Source organism: Pristiophorus japonicus, chromosome 2 (assembly GCF_044704955.1).
Source record: "Pristiophorus japonicus isolate sPriJap1 chromosome 2, sPriJap1.hap1, whole genome shotgun sequence".
NCBI lineage: Eukaryota > Metazoa > Chordata > Chondrichthyes > Pristiophoridae > Pristiophorus > Pristiophorus japonicus.
This window is the reverse complement of record NC_091978.1, coordinates 86,374,329-86,396,925: the sequence shown is the minus strand read 5'-3', so window position 1 is coordinate 86,396,925 and position 22,597 is coordinate 86,374,329. Positions and strand designations below refer to the sequence as shown.

Sequence of the window (22,597 nt, the reverse complement as noted above, 5' to 3'; positions counted from 1 at the left end):
TCTTCATCAATGAAACTTCATCTCAGGGTCTGCATGACTGGAGGAGACTTTCAAACCTCACTTGCAGGCCATTACCAAGTCAAACTCACCGGTCACCCTGTGCATGCCAATCTCCCCTGCCTTACTGCTCATCAATTTCAAAAACAAAAGTTGTCCTGGTAGCCTAGCAGTTATGGTTTTGGACCAGTAACCCAGAGGTCATCTTGCACAGTCCCACAATCCTCCTCAAAGCCTGCATTTCAACCTCACCTCTGACCACCTTCCCTAACCATCCACTTGCTCCTGCTCAGTGTCTCACCCTTCTCCTTTGGGATATTTTGCTACATTAAAGTTACTATACAAGTACAAGTTGTTGTAAACATCAGGATTTTGTAATACAGGGTATATAATATGTCAAAGCTTTGATATTAACATTAAATATCCTGAAATTAAGGTACTGCTACATCTAATTTTTGTAGCTGGAATACATGAGCGGGGTGGAATAAAAATAATAATTTCACTTAACATTTACATTGTAATCATGTTACGTGCATCAAGAAAGACAAACCTAACCCCCTGCAACCTCTTTAAAGCTCCCCTTAAATCCCAAGCTTTGGATCAGCATCCATTTTTGTCTGATTACACCTCTGAAGTGCCTTGGGACATTTTCCTACATTAAAACAGTGTTTACAAATGCAAATTGCTGTTTTTCATCCCATTCCTTACTGAATATTCAAGTAAGAAAAAAACAATTTCAACAACAACTTGTATTTATACAGTGCCTTTAACACAGTGAAACATTCCAAGGTGCTTCACAGGAGTATTAAGAGATAAAATTTGACACCGAACAAGAAGAAATTAGCACACATGAGTAATAGTTTGGTCAAAAAAGACATGTTTTAAGGAGCATCTTTAAAAATCTGCATAATAAGATTACAACACTTTTCTAGAGCGAAAATACAATATAGGTATTTGGGATCATTACTTTCAATTTTAAAAAATTTACTAATTTGGGACTGTTTATTGCGGCAACAATAACCATTGGTACGTGTTACAATTTGGCTTTTGAGTTGTATAAAGCAGGATGATGATTATTTGAGTGACATAGTAGGCACTATTATATGATGTGGACGTGCATGTGTCTGGAGTTCCGTTAGCAGTTTCGAAAAAGCATAATCTGGAATTGAAATAGCAATGCAAGATACATAAGAACATAAGAATTAGGAACAGGAGTAGGCCATCTAGCCCCTCGAGCCTGCTCCACCACTCAAGATCATGGCTGATCTGGCCGTGAACTCAGCTCCACTTACCCGCCCGCTCCCCATAACCCTTAATGGTTAAAAATCTATCTATCTGTGATTTGAATACACAGATTCCTTGGGCTTCCTTGGGCAGAGAATTCCACAGATTCACAACCCTCTGGGAGAAGAAATTCCTTCTCAACTCGGTTTTAAATTGGCTCCCCCGTATTTTGAGGCTGTGCCCCTAGTTCTAGTCTCCCCGACCAATGGAAACAACCTCTCTGCCTCTATCTTGTCTATCCCTTTCATTATTTTTAAATGTTTCTATAAGATCACCCCTCATCCTTCTGAACTCCAATGTGTAAAGACCCAGTCTACTCAATCTATCATCATAAGGTAACCCCCTCATCTCCAGAATCAGCCTAGTGAATCATCTCTGTACCCCCTCCAAAGCCAGTATTTCGAACAGGAGGCAATAAAGGGTCAGATTTACAACAAGTATTTATATAGCGCCTTTAACATAGTAAAACATCCTAGGGTGCTTCACAGGAGTATTACAAGACAAAAAAATTGACACCAAGCCATACAAGGGGAAATTGGGGATGATGGCCAAAAGCTTGGTCAAGGAGGTAGGTGTTAAAGAGCATCTTAAAAGGAGGAAATAGAGGCAGGGAGGTTTAGGCAGGGAGTTCCAGAGTTTGGGGCCTCGGCAACAGAAGGCTCAGCCACAAATGGTTGAGCGATTACAATCAAGGATGTTCAAGGCGGCAGAATTAGAGCACAGATAATTCGGAGGGTTGTAGGGCTGGAGGAGATTACAGAAATAGGGTGGGGAAAATAAGGTTGAGAATTTTGAAAATCAAGGCTTTGCTTAACCGGAAGCCAATGTAGGTCAGTGAGCACAGGAGTGATGGGTGAGCGGAACTTGGAGAGAGTTGGGACAAAGGCAGCTGAGTTTTGGATCACCTCTAGTTTACGTAGGGTAGAATGTGGGAGCCAGCCAGGAGTGCATTGGAATAGTCAAGTCTAGAGGCAACAAAGACATGGAGGAGGGCTTCAGCAGCGGATGAGCTGAGACAAGGGCAGAGACAGGCAATGTTAGAGGTGGAAATAGGCAGTCTTTGTTATGCTGCAAATATGTGGTCAAAAGCTCATTTCAGGGTCAAATATATGACACCAAGGTTACGAACAGTCTGGTTCCGCCTCAGACAGAAGTTGGGGAGAGGGATGGAGTCAGTGGCTAGGGAACAGAGTTTGTGGCAGGGACTGAGAACACTGGCTTCGTTCTTCCCAATATTCAATTGGAGAAAATTTCTGTTCATCCAGAACTGGATGTCAGACAAGCAGTCTGACAATTTAGAGACCATAAGATAAGTGCATTAATAGGTTGGAACAACATGGCTTTCTAATGCAAATTACTGAATTATACAGATTTATTAACAGCATAATTTTATATACACTGTTCAAGGTATTCTCTGACTGATACAATTAGCCAGTGGAGCATTTGAGAAACCTAATGAGGTTACTTATGGTTTCTAATATAACTTATACGGACAAAAATACTGAAACCCATCTTATCAATAGGTTCAGTCTACGCTCACACACACATGTAAAGTGAATACTAAAGCTACACAAGAACAAATCGTAGGGCCAAATTCTTAGATCTAGGTCAAATTATATAACTGTTGCTGCAATCATTTTAGGGGTGTTGGAGAAATGTTATTTCCTAGTTACTTCTCTTAGCAGATTAACAAAAACTAGAAATGGAGACAATGAGAAGTGGGGAAGGAAGTGAAAGCACCCAGGACATTAAGGTTTTAAAATGTGGTCATTTATGTAAGTGAATGTGGCAGTCATTATGCACAATAACATTAATGAGTTCACTAAAATTGAGGGAACTTGGGTCAGGTCACAGAAAAAACTCTTTGCTCCTCCTCAAATAGCACCATGGGATCTTTAATATTTACCTAATTAGATAGGCCTTGGCTTAACACATCAGAAGGATGACACTTCCAAAAATGCAACATTCCCTCAGCGTTGCATAGGAGTGTCAGCCTAGTTTCAGATTCAAGCTCTGAAGTAGGGCTTCAGCTACAACCTTCTGACTCTCAGGCAAGAACGGAGTCAAGCTAAAGCAAATTACTTTTTCCCATTACTTTATGGTCTTCATTCTTGTGTGTGTTTCTGGAGCAGTGTCATCAATGTTTGATTTCTATAATGCTGAACAACTATTTCCAATGTAGTCACTAATTAAAATGAAAAAGCAATTAAGAAAAGCTCACAGAAATCTAGGATATACAACGAAAGAAAGTAGGGCAACCAAAACAGTAGAGCAGAAATCTACAGAAGTTATGCCAAGGCTTTATAAGAGTCATATAGAGATATACATTTACATCCTTGCAGTAGAAAGAGCAAGACTGTGTGTGAAGTAGATGAGCTGGGAAGAAAATGATAGAAGATTAAGCTTTAGAAACATAGAAAATAGGTGGAGTAGGCCATTCGGCCCTTCTAGCCTGCACCGCCAATGAGTTCATGGCTGAACATGCAACTTCAGTACCCCATTCCTGCTTTCTCACCATACCCCTTGATTCCCCTAGTAGTAAGGACTTCATCTAACTCCTTTTTGAATATATTTAGTGAATTGGCCTCAACAACTTTCTGTGGTAGAGAATTCCACAGGTTCACCACTCTCTGGGTGAAGAAATTCCTCCTCATCTCGGTCCTAAATGGCTGCCCCCTTATCCTTAGACTGTGACCCCTGGTTCTGGACTTCCCCAACATTGGGAACATTCTTCCTGCATCTAACCCCGTCAGAATTTTAAATGTTTCTATGAGGTCCCCTCTCATTCTTCTGAACTCCAGTGAATACAAGCCCAGTTGATCCAGTCTTTCTTGATAGGTCAGTCCCACCATCCCGGGAATCAGTCTGGTGAACCTTCGCTGCACTCCCTCAATAGCAAGAATGTCCTTCCTCAGGTTAAGAGACCAAAACTGTACACAATACTCCAGGTGTGGCCTCACCAAAGCCCTGTACAATTGTAGCAACACCTCCCTGCCCCTGTACTCAAATCCCCTCGCTATGAAGGCCAACATGCCATTTGCTTTCTTAACCGCCTGCTGTACCTGCATGCCAACCTTCAATGACTGATGTACCATGACACCCAGGTCTCTTTGCACCTCCCCTTTTCCTAATCTGTCACCATTCAGATAATAGTCTGTCTCTCTGTTTTTACCACCAAAGTGGATAACCTCACATTTATCCACATTATACTTCATCTGCCATGCATTTGCCCACTCACCTAACCTATCCAAGACGCTCTGCAACCTCATAGAATCCTCCTTGCAGCTCACACTGCCACCCAACTTAGTGTCATCCGCAAATTTGGAGATACATTTAATCCCCTTGTCTAGCTCACAAAAAAGGAGAGAGAGAGAGAGAGAGAGAGAGAGAGAGAGAGAGAGAGAGAGAGAGAGCTCACTAATGTACACAAAATATGGAAGGATACAGGAATAGACCAAAGTTTAAAATCTCTCTCAACTTCACACGACTCGTCTCACCAATGCAGAGCCGCAATCAATGCCAATAGAACAGCCAAAACTGGAGTCCTAGTTATGAGCAAAGATTAGATAAACTTTGGAAAAGATGCATCTTGAAGACATACAAGTTAGTTAACTATGGAAAAAGTAAATCCTGAAAATTATTTTAAATAATTTGCTCGAGTAGGGGAAAGAATTACAGGTTCAAATCAGTAAAATGTAAATTAAGGATGGATATCAGGAGGTGGTTCTTCACAGAGAGTGAATTAGTAAAGGGAATGGATTACTATTTAAAAAGTACAGAAGACAGAAACAAAAATATGAGTGGTATTTACATGTACTTGCCTTGATTGTCTTAGATGTTCCAATAAAGATAGTAGTAAAATAAACCCTTCTGCTTGTTTGTAAAACTACAAGCTGGTCAGATGAAAAAGATTTTTTTTTAAATTTAAAAAAAAAAGCAACTACTGCTCATTTATTACTCATCCAACTAGCTGCATTACTCCATCACAATCCAGCAATACAGGAAGGAAATGTTACATGTAGCTGTTCATGGCTTGCATACACACAATTTTCTACCCAGCAGGCCAAATGATTCTATTTTTCCTCATAACTCAATCAGCAACTTTTAAGATACATTTAGAAGCTTATGCAACATGTTGTGCTTTGCATTACAGCTATGTGTGTCAAATGTCAGTGAAAGAAATTGTATTGCACAAAGTTACTGCATTCTTTGAGATGGATGAAACCTATATCATAATAATGTTTCCTGTCGCCTCATTGAAAAGTTCAGCAACATTTGGAAACATGCAATATAAACTGTGATGCAGTGATGCCATTTGTATCATTGATCTCATCGCCACGATTTGAGTTTAATATACTTAACACAGTAGCGCAAACGTTAGATATAGGTAATTTGGCATCCTCAAACCATGTTGTTTCAAAATGAAACTCTCAATGATAATGCCATTTTAAGTGGACTAGGGAAGGCAGGAAAGAGAAGAATTATTATGCACAACTTAAATTAATGTATTTATGAAATGAAAAGCATCAGTTAGTAATCTTCGAGAATAAAATTGTGAAAACAGCTCAGAATGTCATTTGAAGAATAGCTGTAATTATAGATTACAGAGGCAAGTATAGCAAATACATCGAGACAGTTGACCTGTTCTTACCTCGGATTCCAAAAGAATTGCCCTGGCAGAATTAGAGGCAGAACAGCTCAATATACTAAAATTTAAAGTGTCAAAATTAATGGATTAACTGCACAGGCTCCGCCTGAAAAATCAATCTCTTAACAGTTTCCCTTTGCCCGGCCTTGGTGCATAACCTTCAACTGCCCTCCCCAAGCCCCTCTCTTCTAAATCTCACTCAAAATTCATCTTTTCTAATCAAACTTTAATCACTTCTCCTACCATCTGTTCCCCTCTCCTCTTTTCCCCACCCCCTCCCCTAGCCCAAAAAATACATGCTTTGGTCATTTTCTACATAAACAAATTGTTGGTATTAATTTACAAAACAGTTCTCTTAAAAGCCATTAATATGCCCAGTCATATTTCAGGATCTTGTTACCATTTTTCTCCACAGAAAGGATTGGAATAAAGTAACTTCAAATATGTTTAAGTACATATTGTAATTATGCAAGTTATTTTTTTTTTTAAAAAGTGCCGAGATAATATTCTAATGAGTTAGCTTTGCTGTTACCTCTCTGTAGAAGATAGATAAGCACTTGTTAACCTGCCTCATTCGGGGGTTTGGGGGGGGGGGGGGGGGGGGGACACAAAACAGAAAGGAACAAGCTAGCAGAGAGACTTTTTGAAACAAAATGCTGCATAAGCAGGAAAGTCTTTGAAACAGAAAGCCGATACCTAGCAAAAGGCTGCATGAAAGTTATAAATCTGATGAGATATTTTGTGGAAGTCAAGCAAGACAGCCCACCAATGTGGGGGAAATGTGACACGTTTTTTATTCTGCATTGTTAAATGAAAGTTGATGAAGTGATTCTGATCATAATTGCTGCTATAAAATGTTCATTTTACTACAAAATAAAACAGCTTATCTATTCATATCATTCCTCATCTCACCAAATGTTTACTTAGTCCACCTTCAGGGAGATTGAGGAGTACATATGAAAATCAAATATCAAGATCACCTCTTCCTTACCCCCATACTAACTGGCATTGTAAATGGTTCCCCCTCTTCAGGTATTGTCCCCTTCCCTTTCAACCCCACTTTTCAAACACTGTCCTTGCAAATTCCTGCTCCATCTCCAATCTCACTTTCCTCTCCAAAGTCTCCTTGAACATCTCCTCCCAAATCCATCTTCCTTGCAGCCCAGTTTCCACGGTCACAGCACTGAAATGGCTCTAATTAAAGTCACAAATAGCATCCACTGTGACTGTGGTGGACTATCCCACCTCGACTTTTCTGCAGTCTTCTACACAGTCGATCACAATATCCCCATTCAACAACTCCCCAATAACAGTGTCAGCTGTGGCTCAGGGAGTAGCACTTTCACCCGAGTCAGAAGGTTGTGGGTTCAAGGCCCACTCCAGGAACTTGAGCGCAAAAATCTAGGCGACACTCCAGAGCAGTGCAGAGGGAGCGCTGCACTGTCGGAGGTGCCATCTTTCGGATAAGATATTCAACAGAGGCCCTGTCTGCTCCCTCAAGTGGATGTAAACGATCCCATGGCACTATTTTGAAGAGCAGGGGAGTTATCTCTGGTGTCCTGGCCAATATTTATCCCTTAATCAACATAACAAACAGATTATCTGGTCATTATCTGTTTCTTCGGCAGTCCCCCAGAGTCGAGGATGAATTGGTTCCACACTAAAATGAGCTCTAAAGTAACTGATGAGACCAATGCGGGATCAGGTGGGGCAGATGGTGGTTGAAGGGACGGGTGGGTAGGGTGCTTGATTTGTCGTACACTCCTTCTGCTGTTTGTACTTGGCTTCTGCATGCTCCCAGCGAAGAGACTCAGTGTTCGGTGCCTTCTCGGATGCTACTCCACTTTGACCAGTCTTAGGCCAGGGATTCCCAAGAGTCAGTGGGGATGTTACATTTTTTCAAAGAGGCTTTGAGGGTGTCCTTGAAGTGTTTACTCTGCCCTCTTGGGACTCCCCTGCTGTGACGTAGCTCAGAATAGAGTGCTTGTTTCGGTAGTCTAGTATCAGGCATGCAGACAATGGGGTCCGTCCATCGGAGCTGATCGAGCGTGGTCAATGCCTCGATGTTGGCCCGAGAGAGAATGCTGACATTGGTGCGCCTATCCTGCCAATGAATTTGCAGGATTTTGCGGAGGCAGCATTGGTGGTACTTCTCCAGTGCTTGGAGGTGCCATGTCTCTGAAGCATATAGAAGGGCGGATATCATTACTGCTCTGTACACCATGAGCTTGGTACCGGGTTTGAGATCCTGGCCTTTGAACACTCTCTTCCTCAGACGACCAAAGGCTGCGCTGGCAGACGGAAGGCAGCGTTCAACTTAGTCATCAACGTCTGTCCTTGTTGATAGTAGGCTCCCAAGATATGGAAAGTGGTCCACATTATCACATTGCTGTTTGTGGGAGCTTGCTGTGCACAAATTGGCAGCTGCATTTCCCACATTACCACAGTAACTACACTCCAAAAGCACTTCATTGGCTGGAAAGCACTTTGAGACATGGCGCTCTGGTGGTCATGAAAGGTGCCATATAAATCCAAGTCTTTCTTTTTATTTCTTCATTGTCCAGCAGTGTGGGTCTGCCCTTGCTTGGTTCCACACTGGCCACAAGTACAAAACATCTCCAGCTATGCCTTCTCTTTCTATCTCTGCACCATTACTTCTGGAATCTCCAAAAGGATCTCTTTTTGGCCCCCTTATCCTCATCTACATGCTGTCGCGTGGCAACTTCATCCAAAGACATGGATGGGATCATGTACACTGACAACACCCAGTTCTACCTTTACCCCTTTCTCAACCTCTCTACTGCATTTGTTTTATCAGTTTGCTTGTCCAACATCTAGTCCTGGATGAGCTGCAATAGCATCCAGTTAAACACTAGAATGGACGAAGGCATCAGCTTTGGTCCAAGCTACAACTCCATACCCTCACCAACATTCCCTATAAGCTGCAGAGTCTGCCGGTTCCACGGAGCCCGGGACCAGCTTTTCCCAATGTTAAATTTCACACATGCGCAAAACTGTGAATGGGTCGCACATCCCATAAAGGGGCCATGCATCCAAAAAAAAAACAGTTACATTACTCACCGCTATCCCCAGTCTCAGCACTCGAGAATCTGCCCTCTTGTGCATCCCTACTTCCTTCACCCCATTAGCAGTTGTGTCTTCATCCATCTGAGCTCTAGAATTCCCTCCTTAAAAGCCATCTATTTGACCAAGCTTTTAGTCACACCTCATAATATTTTGTTACTCAGTTTGCCACTAATGCTATGTTAAAAATGCTATATAAATGCAAATTGATGCTGGTGAATGTTATTGTTACATCCCTGGGTTACGTTATTCTACAATTAGATATAGAGCAGTGCAAGTCAACTCCCACAAAAGAAAGAGACTTGGGACACTCCTTCCACGTGAAACAGCGATTTACTTGTACTTCGTTCAATTTAGTATACTGTATTTGCTGCTCACGACGTGGTCTCCTCTACATTGGGGAGACCGCTTTGCAGAACACCTCCGTTCAGTCACTAAGCATGACCCCGAGCTTCCGGTCACCTGTCACTTTAATTCTCAACTCCACTCTCTCCGTCCTCAGTCTCTTACACTGTTCTAATTAAGCTCAAGGCAAGCTCAAGGAATAGTACCTCATCTTTCATTTTAGCTACTTTACAGCCTTCTGGACTCATCAAGTTCAACAATTTCAAACCATAACCTCTGTCCCTATTTTTTTTCCCCTCTTTCCCACAGCAACTGTTGGTACATACAGACTTACAGACATACAACTATCCTTTGAAACACATGACTAGGAATAATCCATTCAGCCCCTTGAGATTGTTCTGTCGTTCAATTAGTTCATGACTGATCTCCATTTACTCACCTTCACTCCATATTCCCCAATACCCTTCCCCAGCAAAATCTAGTGATCCGAGTCTTGAAAATTAATGTTGACCCAACATCCTTGGCCTTTGGGGAAAAAAAACAAAAGACTTCCAGATTTCCACTACCCTTTTCTGTGAAAAGGTGCTTCCGGATTTCACTCCTAAATGTCCTAACTCTAATTTTAAGATTGTTTCTCTCTCCTCCCCCACCCACCCCACCCCCATTTCTGGATTTCCCCACTAGAGGAAGTGGTTTCTTCAGATCTACATCATTTTAAACATCTCAATTAGATCTCCCACCAACCAGGTCAGGTAAGCAGGTCCCTGGAGTGCAACATTGCAGGGTGTCATTACTGTATTATAGAAAGACTTTAAAGCCTCTACATTAAATTCAAGCTTCTGCAACAAGGAAAAAGGAGAGCATAGGTTGTTCTTTCACAAGTAGTAATGGAATGCTGCTGGTGCCCGACTCGATTGTTCCACATTCATTCACTGCATCAGTTTTACGTAAGTGAGAAATTATACATCTCAGACAAGAAGTCAACAAGCTTTGCTTATAGATCCTGCCCCCACCTGCTGAGCAGGTCAGAGTAGCACAGGGTAGGGCTAAAAGCACAATTCTTATAACCTATAACTGGCGAGTGATACTTAAAAGGTTGACGGTGGATAGGCAATGGCAAACATTTAAAGATCACATGGATGAACTTCAACAATTGTACATCCCTGTCTGGAGTAAAAATAAAATAGGGAAGGTGGCTCAACCGTGGCAACAAGGGAAATTAAGGAGAGTGTTAAATCCAAGGAAGAGGCATATAAATTGGCCAAAAAAAGCAGCAAACCTGAGGACTGGGAGAACTTTGCAATACAGCAAAGGAGGACAAAGGGTTTAATTAGGAGAGGGAAAATAGAGTACGAGAGAAAGCTTGCTGGGAACATAAAAACTGACTGCAAAAGCTTCTATAGATATGTGAAGAGAAAAAGATTGGTGAAAACAAATGTAGATCCCTGCAGTCAGATTCAGGTGAATTTATAATGGGGAACAAAGAAATGGCGGACCAGTTAAACAAATACTTTGGTTCTGTTTTCACGAAGGAAGGCACAAATAACCTTCCGGAAATACTAGGGGACCGAGGGTCTAGTGAGAAGAGGAACTGAAGGAAATCCTTATTAGGGAAATTAATGGGATTGAAGGCCGATAAATCCCTGGGGCCTGATAGTCTGTATCCCAGAGTACTTAAGGAAGTGGCCATAGAAATAGTGGATGCATTGGTGATCATTTTCTAACAGTCTATCAACTCTGGATTGGTTCCTATGGACTGGAGGGTAGCTAATGTAACACCACTTTTTAAAGAAAGGAGGGCGAGAGAAAACAGGTAATTATAGACCAGTTAGCCTGACATCAGTAGTGGGGAAAATGTTGGAATCAATTATTAAAGATCAAATAGCAGCACATTTGGAAAGCAGTGGCGGGATCAGTCCAAGTCAGCATGGATTTATGAAAGAGAAATTCTACTTGACAAATCTTCTAGAATTTTTTGAGGATGTAACTAGTAGAGTGGACAAAGGAGAACCAGTGGATGTGGTGTATTTGGACTTTCAAAAGGCTTTTGACAAAGTCCCACACAAGAGATTGGTGTGCAAAATTAAAGCACATGGTATTGGGGGTAATGTACTGACGTGGATAGAGAATTGGTTGGCAGACAGGAAGCAGAGAGTCGGGATAAACGGGTCCTTTCCAGAATGGCAGCCAGTGACTAGTGGGGTGCCGCAGGGCTCAGTGCTGGGACCCCAGCTATTTACAATATACATTAATGATTTGGCTGAAGGAATTGAGTGTAATATCTCCAAGTTTGCAGATAACACTAAGCTGGGTGGCGGTGTGAGCTGTGAGAAGGATGCTAAAAGGCTGCAGGGTGACTTGGACAGGTTGAGTTGGGAGCAGCGCGAGTCCATTGGTGAGGCCGATAAAAGGCCGCGATGTCGGGAGGTGCGTCGCTGAGTCGGGAGCAACATGAGTCCGTTGGTGAGGTGTGCTTGTGCAGCTACAGGGAGAAGGCAAAAAAGTAGAAAGAAACAGAAAGGTGACGTCACAGCCAAGTGGGTAAGTGATTGGTGAGTAGTTTTTTCTTTTTCTCTTCTATAATAGCGAGTAAACTTTAGCATTGTTGTTGCCAATTTAAGTGTATCTAAGGGTTAATTCATGGCAGGAGAGTTCGGTCACGTGATATGCTCCTCTTGTACCATGTGGGAACTCAGGGAAACTTCCGGTGTCCCTGACGACGATGTGTGCAGGAAGTGTATCCGCCTCCAACTCCTGACGGTCCGCGTTGCGAAATTGGAGCTGAGGGTGGATTTACTCTGGAGCATCCACGATGCTGAGAATGACGTGAGTAGCACGTGTAGCGAGTTAGTCTTACCGCAGGTGAAGGGTCCACAGCCAGATAGGGAGTGCAAGGAAGGTAGTGCAGGGTTCCCCTGTGGTCGTCCCCTGCAAAACAGATACACCGCTTTGAGTACTGTTGAGGGGGATGACTCATCAGGGGAGGGCAGCAGCAGCCAAGTTCATGGCACCGTGGCTGGCTCTGCTGCACAGGAGGGCAGGAAAAAGAGTGGGAGAGCAATAGTGATAAGGGATTCAATTGTAAGGGGAATAGATAGGCGTTTCTGCGGCTGCAACCGAGACTCCAGGATGGTATGTTGCCTCCCTAGTGCAAGGGTCAAGGATGTCTCGGAGCGGGTGCAGGACATTCTGCAAAGGGTGGGTGAACAGCCAGTTGTCGTGGTGCACATTGGTACCAACGATAGGTAAAAAAAAAAAAAAAGGATGAGGTCCTACGAGACTAATTTAAGCAGCTAGGAGCTAAATTAAAAAATAGGACCTCAAAAGTAGTAATCTCGGGATTGCTACCAGTGCCACGAGCTAGTCAGAGTAGGAATCGCAGGATAACTCAGATGAATACGTGGCTTGAGCAGTGGTGCAACAGGGAGGGATTCAAATTTCTGGGGCATTGGAACCGGTTCTGGGGGAGGTGGGACCAGTACAAACCGGATGGTCTGCACCTGCGCAGGACCAGAACCAATGTCCTAGGGGGAGTGTTTGCTGGTGCTGTTTGGGGGGGGGGGGGGGGGGGGTTAAACTAATATGGCAGAGGGATGGGAACCAATGCAGGGAGACAGAGGGAAACAAAATGGAGACAAAAGAAAAAAGACAGAAAGGAGATGAGTAAAAGTGGAGGGCAGAGAAACCCAAGTCAAAAAACAAAAAGGGCCACTGTACAGCAAAATTCTAAAGGGTCAAAGTGTAATAAAAAGGCAAGCATGAAAGCTCGGTGCCTCAATGCAAGAAGTATTCGGAACCCAGGAGAGGGCTCTGAGCTAGTTAGAGTGGGTGAGCTCAGATGAACAGGACCCCAAGAAAAAATGCAAAAGGCAGGAGGAACAGAGCAGAGTAGCGCTGGGGTAAGTGTAAACCACAAGGTGATAGGAAGGGACAATATGTATGAATATAAAGGAGCTGCAGGAGGGGTCAAAACTAAAAATCATGGTTTAAAAACTAGTATTAAAACACTCTACCTAAACGCACGCAGCATTCGAAATAAAGTAAATGAGTTGACGGCACAAATCATTACAAATGGGTATGATTTGCTGGCCATTACAGAAACGTGGTTGCAGGGGGGCCAAGACTGGGAATTAAACATCCAGGGGTATCTGACAATTCGGAAAGATAGACAAGAAGGGAAAGGAGGTGGGGTAGCTCTGTTAATAAAGGATGATATCAGGGCAGTTGTGAGAGACGATATTGAATAAAATGAATAAAATGTTGAATCATTGTGTGTGGAGATTAGAGATAGTAAGGGGAAAAAGTCACTGGTGGGCATAGTTTATAGGCCCCCAAATAACAACTTCACGGTGGGGCAGACAATAATCAAGGGAATAATGGAGGCATGTGAAAAAGGAACGGCAGTAATCATGGGGGATTTTAAACTACATATCGATTGGTCAAATCAAAATCGCACGGGGTAGCCTTGAGGAGTACTTCATAGAATGCATACGGGATTGTTTCTTAGAACAGTATGTTGCAGAACCTACAAGGGAGCAAGCTATCTTAGGTCTGGTCCTGTGTAATGAGACAGGAATAATAAACGATCTTGTAAAAGATCCTCTCGGAATGAGTGATCACAGTATGGTTGAATTTGTAATACAGATTGAGGGTGAGGAAGTAGTGTCTCAAACGAGCGTACTATGCTTAAACAAATGGGACTACAGTGGGATGAAGGCAGAGTTGGCTAAAGTAGACTGGAAACACAGACTAAACGGTGGCACAATTGAGGAACAGTGGAGGACTTAAGGAGCTCTTTCATAGTGCTCAACAAAAATATATTCCAGTGAAAAAGAAGGGCGGTAAGAGAAGGGATAACCAAGGAAATAAAGGAGTGTATCAAATTAAAAACCAATGCGTACAAGGTGGCCAAGGTTAGTGAGAAAATAGAAGATTGGGAAAATTTTAAACGACAGCAAAGAATGACTAAGAAAGCAATAAAGAAAGGAAAGATAGATTACGAAAGTAAACTTGCGCAAAACATAAAAACAGATAGTAAAAGCTTTCACAGATATATAAAACGGAAAAGAGTGACTAAAGTAAATGTCGGTCCCTTAGAAGGTGAGAAGGGGGATTTAATAATGGGAAATGTGGAAATGGCTGAGACCTTAAACAATTATTTTGCTTCGGTCTTCACAGTGGAAGACACAAAAACCATGCCAAAAAATTGCTGGTCACGGGAATGTGGGAAGGGAGGACCTTGAGATAATCACTATCACTAGTGGGGTAGTGCTGGACAGGCTAATGGGACTCAAGGTAGACAAGTCCCCTGGTCCTGATGAAATGCATCCCAGGGTATCAAAAGAGATGGCGGAAGTTATAGCAGATGCATTCGTTATAATCTACCAAAATTCTCTGGACTCTGGGGAGGTACTAGCGGATTGGAAAGCAGCTCATGTAACGCTTCTGTTTAAAAAAGGGGGCAGACAAAAGGCAGGTAACTATAGGCCGGTTAGTTTAACATCTGTAGTGGGGAAAATACTTGAAGCTATCATTAAGGAAGAAATAGCGGGACATCTAGATAGGAATAGTGCAATCAGGCAGACGCAACATGGAAATCATGTTTAACTAATTTACTGGAATTCTTTGAGGATATGACGAGCACAGTGGATAGAGGTGTATCGATGGATGTGGTGTATTTAGATTATCAAAAGGCATTCGATAAAGGTGCCACACAAAAAGGTTACTGCAGAAGATAAAGGTACGCGGAGTCAGAGGAAATGTATTAGCATGGATAGAGAATTGGCTGGCTACCAGAAAGCAGAGAGTCGGGATAAATGGGTCCTTTTCGGGTTGGAAATCGGTGGTTAGTGGTGTGCCACAGGGATCGGTGCTGGGACCACAACTGTTTACAATATACATAGATGACCTGGAAGAGGGGACAGAGTGTAGTGTAACAAAATTTGCAGATGACACAAAGATTAGTGGGAAAGCGGGTTGCGTAGAGGACAGAGAGAGGCTGCAAAGAGATTTAGATAGGTTAAGTGAATGGGCTAAGGTTTGGCAGATGGAATACAATGTCGGAAAGTGAGAGGTCATCCACCTTGGAAAAAAAAAACAGTAAAAGGGAATATTATTTGAATGGGGAGAAATTACAACATGCTGCAGTGCAGAGGGACCTGGGGACCCTTGTGCATGAATCCCAAAAAGTTAGTTTGCAGGTTCAGCAGGTAATCAGGAAGGAGAATGGAATGTTGGCCTTCATTGCGAGAGGGATGGAGTACAAAAGCAGGAGTCCTGCTGCAACTGTATAGGGTATTGGTGAGGCCGCACCTGGAGTACTGCGTGCTGGTTTGATCACCTCACTTAAGGAAGGATATACTAGCTTTGGAGGGGATACAGAGACGATTCATTAGGCTGATTCCAGAGATGAGAGGGTTACCTTATGATGATAGATTGAGTAGACTGGGTCTTTACTCGTTGGCGTTCAGAAGGACGAGGGGTGATCTTATGGAAACATTTAAAATAATGAAAGGGATCGACAAGATAGAGGCAGAGAGGTTATTTCCACTGGTCGGGGAGACTAGAACTAGGGGGCACAGCCTCAAAATACAGGGGAGCCAATTTAAAACCGAGTTGAGAAGGAATTTCTTCTCCCAGAGGGTTGCGAATCTGTGGAATTCTCTACCCAAGGAAGCAGTTGAGGCTAGCTCATTGAATGTATTCAAATCACAGATAGATAAGATTTTTAACCAATAAGGGAATTAAGGGTTACGGGGAACGGGCGGGTAAGTGGAGCTGAGTCCACGGCCAGATCAGCCATGATCTTGTTGAATGGCGGAGCAGGCTCGAGAGGCTAGATGGCCTACTCCTGTTCCTAATTCTTATGTTCTTATGTTCTAAGTGAGTGGGCAAACGCTGGCAGATGCAGTGTAATGTGAATAAATGTAAGGTTATCCACTTTGGTGGCAAAAACACGGAGGCAGAATATTATCTGAATGGCGGCAGATTAGGAAAAGGGGTGGTGCAACGAGACCTGGGTGTCATGGTATATCAGTAATTGAAAGTCAGCATGCAGGTACAGCAGGCAGTGAAGGCGGGAAATGGTATGTTGGCCTTCATAGCTCAGGGATTTGAATATAGGAGCAGGGAGGTCTTACTGCAGTTGTACAGGGCCTTAGTGAGGTCTCACCTGGAATATTGTGTTCAGTTTGGTCTCCTAATCTGAGGAAGGACATTCTTGCTATTGAGGGAGTGCAGCGAAGGTTCACCAGACTGATTCCCGGGATGGCAGGACTGACATACGAGGAAAGATTAGATCAACTGGGCTTGTATTCACTGGAGTTTAGAAGGATGAGAGGGGGATCTCACAGAAACACATAAAATTCTGATGGGACTGGACATGTTAGATGCAGGAAGAATGTTCCCAATGTTGGGGAAGTCCAGAACTAAGGATAAGGGGTAACCCATTTAGGACTGAGATGAGGAGAAACTTCTTCACTCAGAGTTGTTAACCAATGGAATTCCCTACCGCAGAGAGAACATGATGCCAGTTCATTGGATATATTCAAGAGGGAGCTAGATATGGCCCTTACGGCTAAAGGAATCAAGGGGTATGGAGAGAAAGCAGGAAAGGACTACTGAGGGAATGATCAGCCATGATCTTACTGAATGGTGTTGCAGGCTCAAAGGGCCGAATGACCTACTCCTGCATCTATTTTCTATTTTTCTATAAAAGGACAAATGGTCAGAGGCCCTAAAATAACTTGCAGCATATTTTCCCTCATAATACACAGTAGCCAATGAGTAACAATTTTCCACAAAGCAATACAGTACTGCTCATATAATCAAGAGCGTACATTCTATTAAGGTACCAACACCTACAATACATCTCTACTCTATAATGGCATACTTACACTCCACAAGTTTAGCATTGTTGCAAGGCAAAACAGCTTTACACAAATATTAAACTTGAAGTCAAGGCCCAAACTGGACACAAAGTGAACAAGCCTGCACCAGGAAGTCTCACTCCAGTTCACCTGGTGTCAGGTCAAACTAGACACTAGATTCAAGCTGCATTTATGTTATATCTGCAGTGCTTTGCACAGACACTACAATCAAGTGTAAATACCTGTACACATTTAATGTGTGAAGCAACTGCACATACCAGTAAGACACAATCTATAACAATGAAAAGCAAGACACTCGATAAGAGTGTCCAATGTCTAGATCCCTCTAGATTAGGGTCATATGAAGGGACTGTAAGATTGCAGCCATGCATAATCTAGGCTGGCATTTAACGCAGTTCTGATCAGAGTGTTGCACTGCATTGTTGGAGGTGCCATCTTTTGGATGAGACATTGAACAGAGACCCCATGTGTCCTCTCAGCTGGATGTAAAAGATCCTTTGGCACTATGAGTATTTATTCCTCAACCAACATTTAAAAAAAAAACCATTGCTCTTTAAGAGAGCTTGCTGTGTGCAACCTGGCTGGTACGTTTGCCAACATTACAACAGTAACTACACTTCAAAAGTACTTAATTGGCTGTAAAGCACTGTGGGACATCAAGATCTTGAAACACTCAACATAATTGCAAGTTTGCTCTTTCTTGAAGTATAATAATTATAGCAAAAGCAACTTGTTCTATCTTGACTAAGGCACACATTCTTTGTCATGAGCACAGGCAAACCACTCAACTGTAATTATACATTCTCTCTCATGATGCCATCCAACATAGCAATGTTGAAGATATAAAGTGCAATGTAGAACATGGGTCTAACCTTTCCTCAATCCTTTTCCAAGAGAATTAGTTTGAGTATTTTCATCCACATATTAAAACATTACATAATAAATCAACTAAAGCAATACAAGCAGGGATCTCCTGAGTCTTATGATGCTCTACAATCTTGAATTATACCACAATCTCCATATCAGGAAGTAACATTAGCAAAGACAATTTTGACAAATTTGCTGCAAACAACACTTTTTTTTTTAAAAGATCTTCACTGGTAACAGCCAATACTGAACAACTGCTGCCATTTATAGGCAATTAATTGAATCAAGGGGCTCATTTCACACCGTAACTGAGCAAGGCAAGTAGTTTACTTGTTAGGACACCTATCCAGTGCATTCCTCGTAATTGTTCTTTGATAAATTATTCCACAAGAGACATCATATATCCCCATTACTCTAAAGCTGCACAAAATGATAACTGAATCGAAATCACCCAGAACACCACAGTTTAAAATGGACTGTAAAATACTTTAACAGACCAAGTTTCCTAAATTACAACAGCGACTGCACTTCAAAACATAAGAACGTAAGAAAAAGAACTGGAGTAGGCCATTTGGCCTCTCGAACCTGCTCCACCATTCAATAAGATCATGGCCTCAATTCTATTTTCCTACCCGCTCTCCATAACCCTGGATTCCCCTTCATTTGCTGTAAAGCACTTTGGGGCGCCCTGAGGTCACAAAAGGCACTATAGAAATGCAAATCTTTCTCTTTGTTTCCTTTCAAGCTACAGACAAGTCTTTTGTTTTTATAAATAAAAAGCACAAATCACATTATACAAGCTTTGGAAAAAAATATATATTTTTTAAACTGTGCTGGGAAATATGCTGGATTTTAAAGAATGTAATACATGTAGCCAGGGTATAACAGTTACTGGGCTCACTAAAACGTCACTGCACATCCTATTCACTTTAATGCAATTTCTATTTTATGTCGCGCTGCACGTCCTGCCCAAGAAGCTAGACTAAGTGAAACCCCAGAGACGCCACCACCCTGTGATGCCAAAGAGTCTCCAACTTCCCGACAGTATAATAATCTTGATCAAAGGATAATATTGAATGCCTCACGATTAGAGAGGTCGGCGTAGCCATGAACGAGTGACTGCATGTATTACAATACACTGTGACATGTTTGACTCTTACTGGTTCTAATTTTCCTGACCTAATTTAAAGATATGGGGGGGGGCACCGAATTCACAGACACAGCTCTTCAGAGCTAGCCCTATGCCAGGCCTCCAGTCATAGTTTGAGCTGTAGCTGCAGATCTAAACAACCACCGCGCCCATTCCGCAGGTTCCCTTCAATCACTCGCCAACCAGCATGAGATTCAACCAGAGTATCCATGCCCTGGCTTTTAGTGAATTTAAAGAAATAAAAGGATGAAGACCCACCTCTGGTGACACGTAAGACACAAAAGAGGGTTTCGCCGTTCTTCCGCCTCCCGACCCTAAACTCAACATTTCCTTTGGTGTTTTTCTCCGCGTTACTTTGTTGCTGTTTGCCCAGGTGCTGCGTCCACTGATGAAACTTGTATCCGTCTCCGGCCCGCCTCCTGCGCCGCGCTGATTGGCTCTGCGCTCTCAATAAAGGTTCCGATTTCGGAATGTTGGTCAGGCTGTGGGGCGGTTGATTGGTTAATAGCTGTGTCAATCACAGTGGGCGTTCCCCGTCCGGCCGCCGCCGCTTCCAATGCCCCGCCCCCGCCGCCTGCCATTTGTCCCGCTCGCCTTCTGTGCTCTCCATTTAAGGGCTTGTAAATCGGCGGCCTCTCTGTTTATTGGTTAGCTGAAATGCCAATCGCTGCATGCCTCTGAATCGTGTCTGCTTTATTGGCTTTTTCGAAAAAAAGATGAAAAGCAGCGTGTAAACTTTTTCCTCTCTGCCGAGGCTGGGTTTATTTACACTGCAGCTTAGGACAGATGCACAGCGCTTGGGCTTCGCACCGTCGCTAATCTTGCAATGAGTCAGGACAGATTGGTGGCTGTAGTGTAAATGCACCAGCTCAGTCTGTGCTGTATCTGAAATCACATTTCATGATGAGTGAATGAAGAGCTGCTGTACTGAAGATTACATTGATAGGGAGGGGTGAGTTTATGGGCAGGATTGAAATACCAGAAGGAGAGTTTTAAATTGGAAGTGTTGGGCGACCAGGAACCCATGTAAATCAGCGAGTACAGGGGTGATGTGTGAGAGAAAGACTTGCATTTTATTTAATTCCGTTCACGACCTCCGGACGTCCCAACGTTTTACAGCCAATGAAGTGTAGTCACGGTTGTAATGTAGGAAAGGCGGCAGCCAAATTGCGCACAGCAAGGCTCCACAAACAGCAATGTGATAATGACCAGCTCTTTTGTTTTGAGCTGTTTTCATGATATTGGTTAACGGATAAATATTGGCCAGTAGTGTGTGTATATGAATTTGGATGTGTTACATTATCTTGCATCCTGAAGTGCATTCAAAATCTTTCTTGTTTGGCTATAATTTCACTTTTAATTACTCATTTTAAATATGTCTGTCAGTTTGACTAGCCTGCGCCTCAATGACCATTCTTTCCAAGGTTTAAAATTGGGTGTGGGGCTTGGATAGGAAGGAAGATTCAGCATAGGTCATTTTCAAAGATCGGGGGAAGGAAATAAGCAGACTGAAAGCTGGTTTGACATGAATAGTACGCCGAAAGCATAATTCAGATGCATTACCGTGATCCCATCACTTCACTTCATAACAATGGCCCGGAATTTGCAGTAGTAATAATGGCGAAGCTGTCAGCACTCGCCATTATTACTGTGTAAAATTGACAGCAACTTCTGGCATCTGCACATGCGCAGTTAAACGCGGGAATCTGGAAGCTGCTGTCCGTGATACTCTGCACCACAGTCAGAGGAGCAATGTGGAGCGCGAGGCTGGAGCTGTGGGCAAATCAAAAAAAGCTAGCCACCAGCAGCAGAATTAACAACACAGAGGTCGGAAGCTGGGAGGAGCGGAGGTCGGAAACTGGGAGGAGCGGAGGTCAGGACGGGCGAGGAGCAGAGGTCGGGCCGGGTGAGGAGCGAAGATCGGGCAGGCGAGGTCCGGAGGTCGGGACAGGCGAGGTCCGAAGATCGGACAGGAGAGGACGGACGAGGCACGGAGAAGCGGATAGGTCGGAGCCGAGAGTTGGAGCAGCATGGACAAGACCAAGGGAAGGCGTGGCATGGGCCTGTGAGGTCGGGAGGCTCACATTGTCCACGTAGAGACAGATGCTGTGGGAAGGAGGAAGGAAGGAGGATAATAGGACTATGTTTGAGTTTGTGTGTATGTATTGGCACATGCGGCGGAGCCTGGTCTCCTTGCCACTGGACCAAGACCGTGCTCTGTCAAGCACGCGTGGCTGGTGTGCAACGACCATCCCACATTAAAAGAATTCACGCCATTTAAATCAGTTCATCAGTCACCTGTGGAAGCAAATCATTCTCAACCCTGAGGGACTGCCGATGATGATGATGATGATGATGACTCCACAGGCTATGCTGTTGCAGTTGCAATCTTCACAGATAGAATCATAGAGACCACTGATTTGTCGCAAACTTCAACTATTTACACTGTAAAAACCAATGAAAATGTTAAGCCTTGTTCAGTCAGAAGTGACTAAGTTTTTAATTGCATACTAAGTCATAATCAATGTTCCCTTTAAGCTGCAGTGCTCTGGAGCACTCACACAACCGGCTCACCAACTTTTAAATGCTAAAACTGCACATGTGCAAATTTTTGAATCTGCCACACAGTCCCCCCCAAAAAATAAGAGGGAACATTGGTCATAATTACTGCTGAACAACCTCTCTGGGCCTGAAAAACTAATTTTAAAAGTGTGGAGTCTCATTCCCTCAGAAGAACATTTCAAAATTGCAGATTTTTAATAATTTTTTTAAAGTTTTTGTTTAGATATTTACATTTCTCCCTTAACCCCATATGTATGTCCCAATCTTTATTTTGCTTTCTGTACAATGATTTAAATGTGATTTATATCCCCTGCTTTTTAATTCTTGCTTTGCTGTCTGTGAGAATTCTTCAATCTGATTGTCTGATCAGACTGCCTGATGCCTGTCCTGTTGCTGGATGCCCTGCAGAAGATCCCTTGTAGAAGATGGCAAATTGAAACTGATATCAGAAAAGAGGAAATCTACGCTCTAGAACCTGCTTAATCTTTGTGGTTTAGCGGCGAACACCGTTCCTTCGCAACTGACCGCAAAATCCAGGCCAATATTTCTGACAGTTGCTAGAAAGACCAAAGTACTGGTGCAGAGCCATCTGGAGGCCAGCTTTTTGGAACTGCACAAACTAACAATTTACAGTACAGTATCAGCTGTATGTGACATTTGCCAGGGAAATTACCTCTCAGCACCACCTACACGAGTGCAACAGGTGATGCATGTTGACATTTTTTTAATGGATGTTGCCATAGACAGAGCCTGACATAGGAGTTTTCAAAG

General features: G+C 43.0%; 1 protein-coding gene across 1 annotated transcript in view; it reads right to left on the bottom strand.

Moving 5' to 3' along the window:
• The window catches only part of mtmr12 (myotubularin related protein 12), a 130,151-nt gene extending 110,498 nt beyond the window's left edge, over window positions 1–19,653 (bottom strand). Inside the window, exon 1 of the mRNA XM_070868327.1 lies at window positions 19,523–19,653. Coding sequence (XP_070724428.1) covers window positions 19,523–19,591 — 69 coding nt within the window. The 5' untranslated portion in view covers window positions 19,592–19,653. The remainder of the gene's footprint in view (window positions 1–19,522) is intronic.
• Between the last annotated feature and the right edge of the window lie 2,944 nt (window positions 19,654–22,597).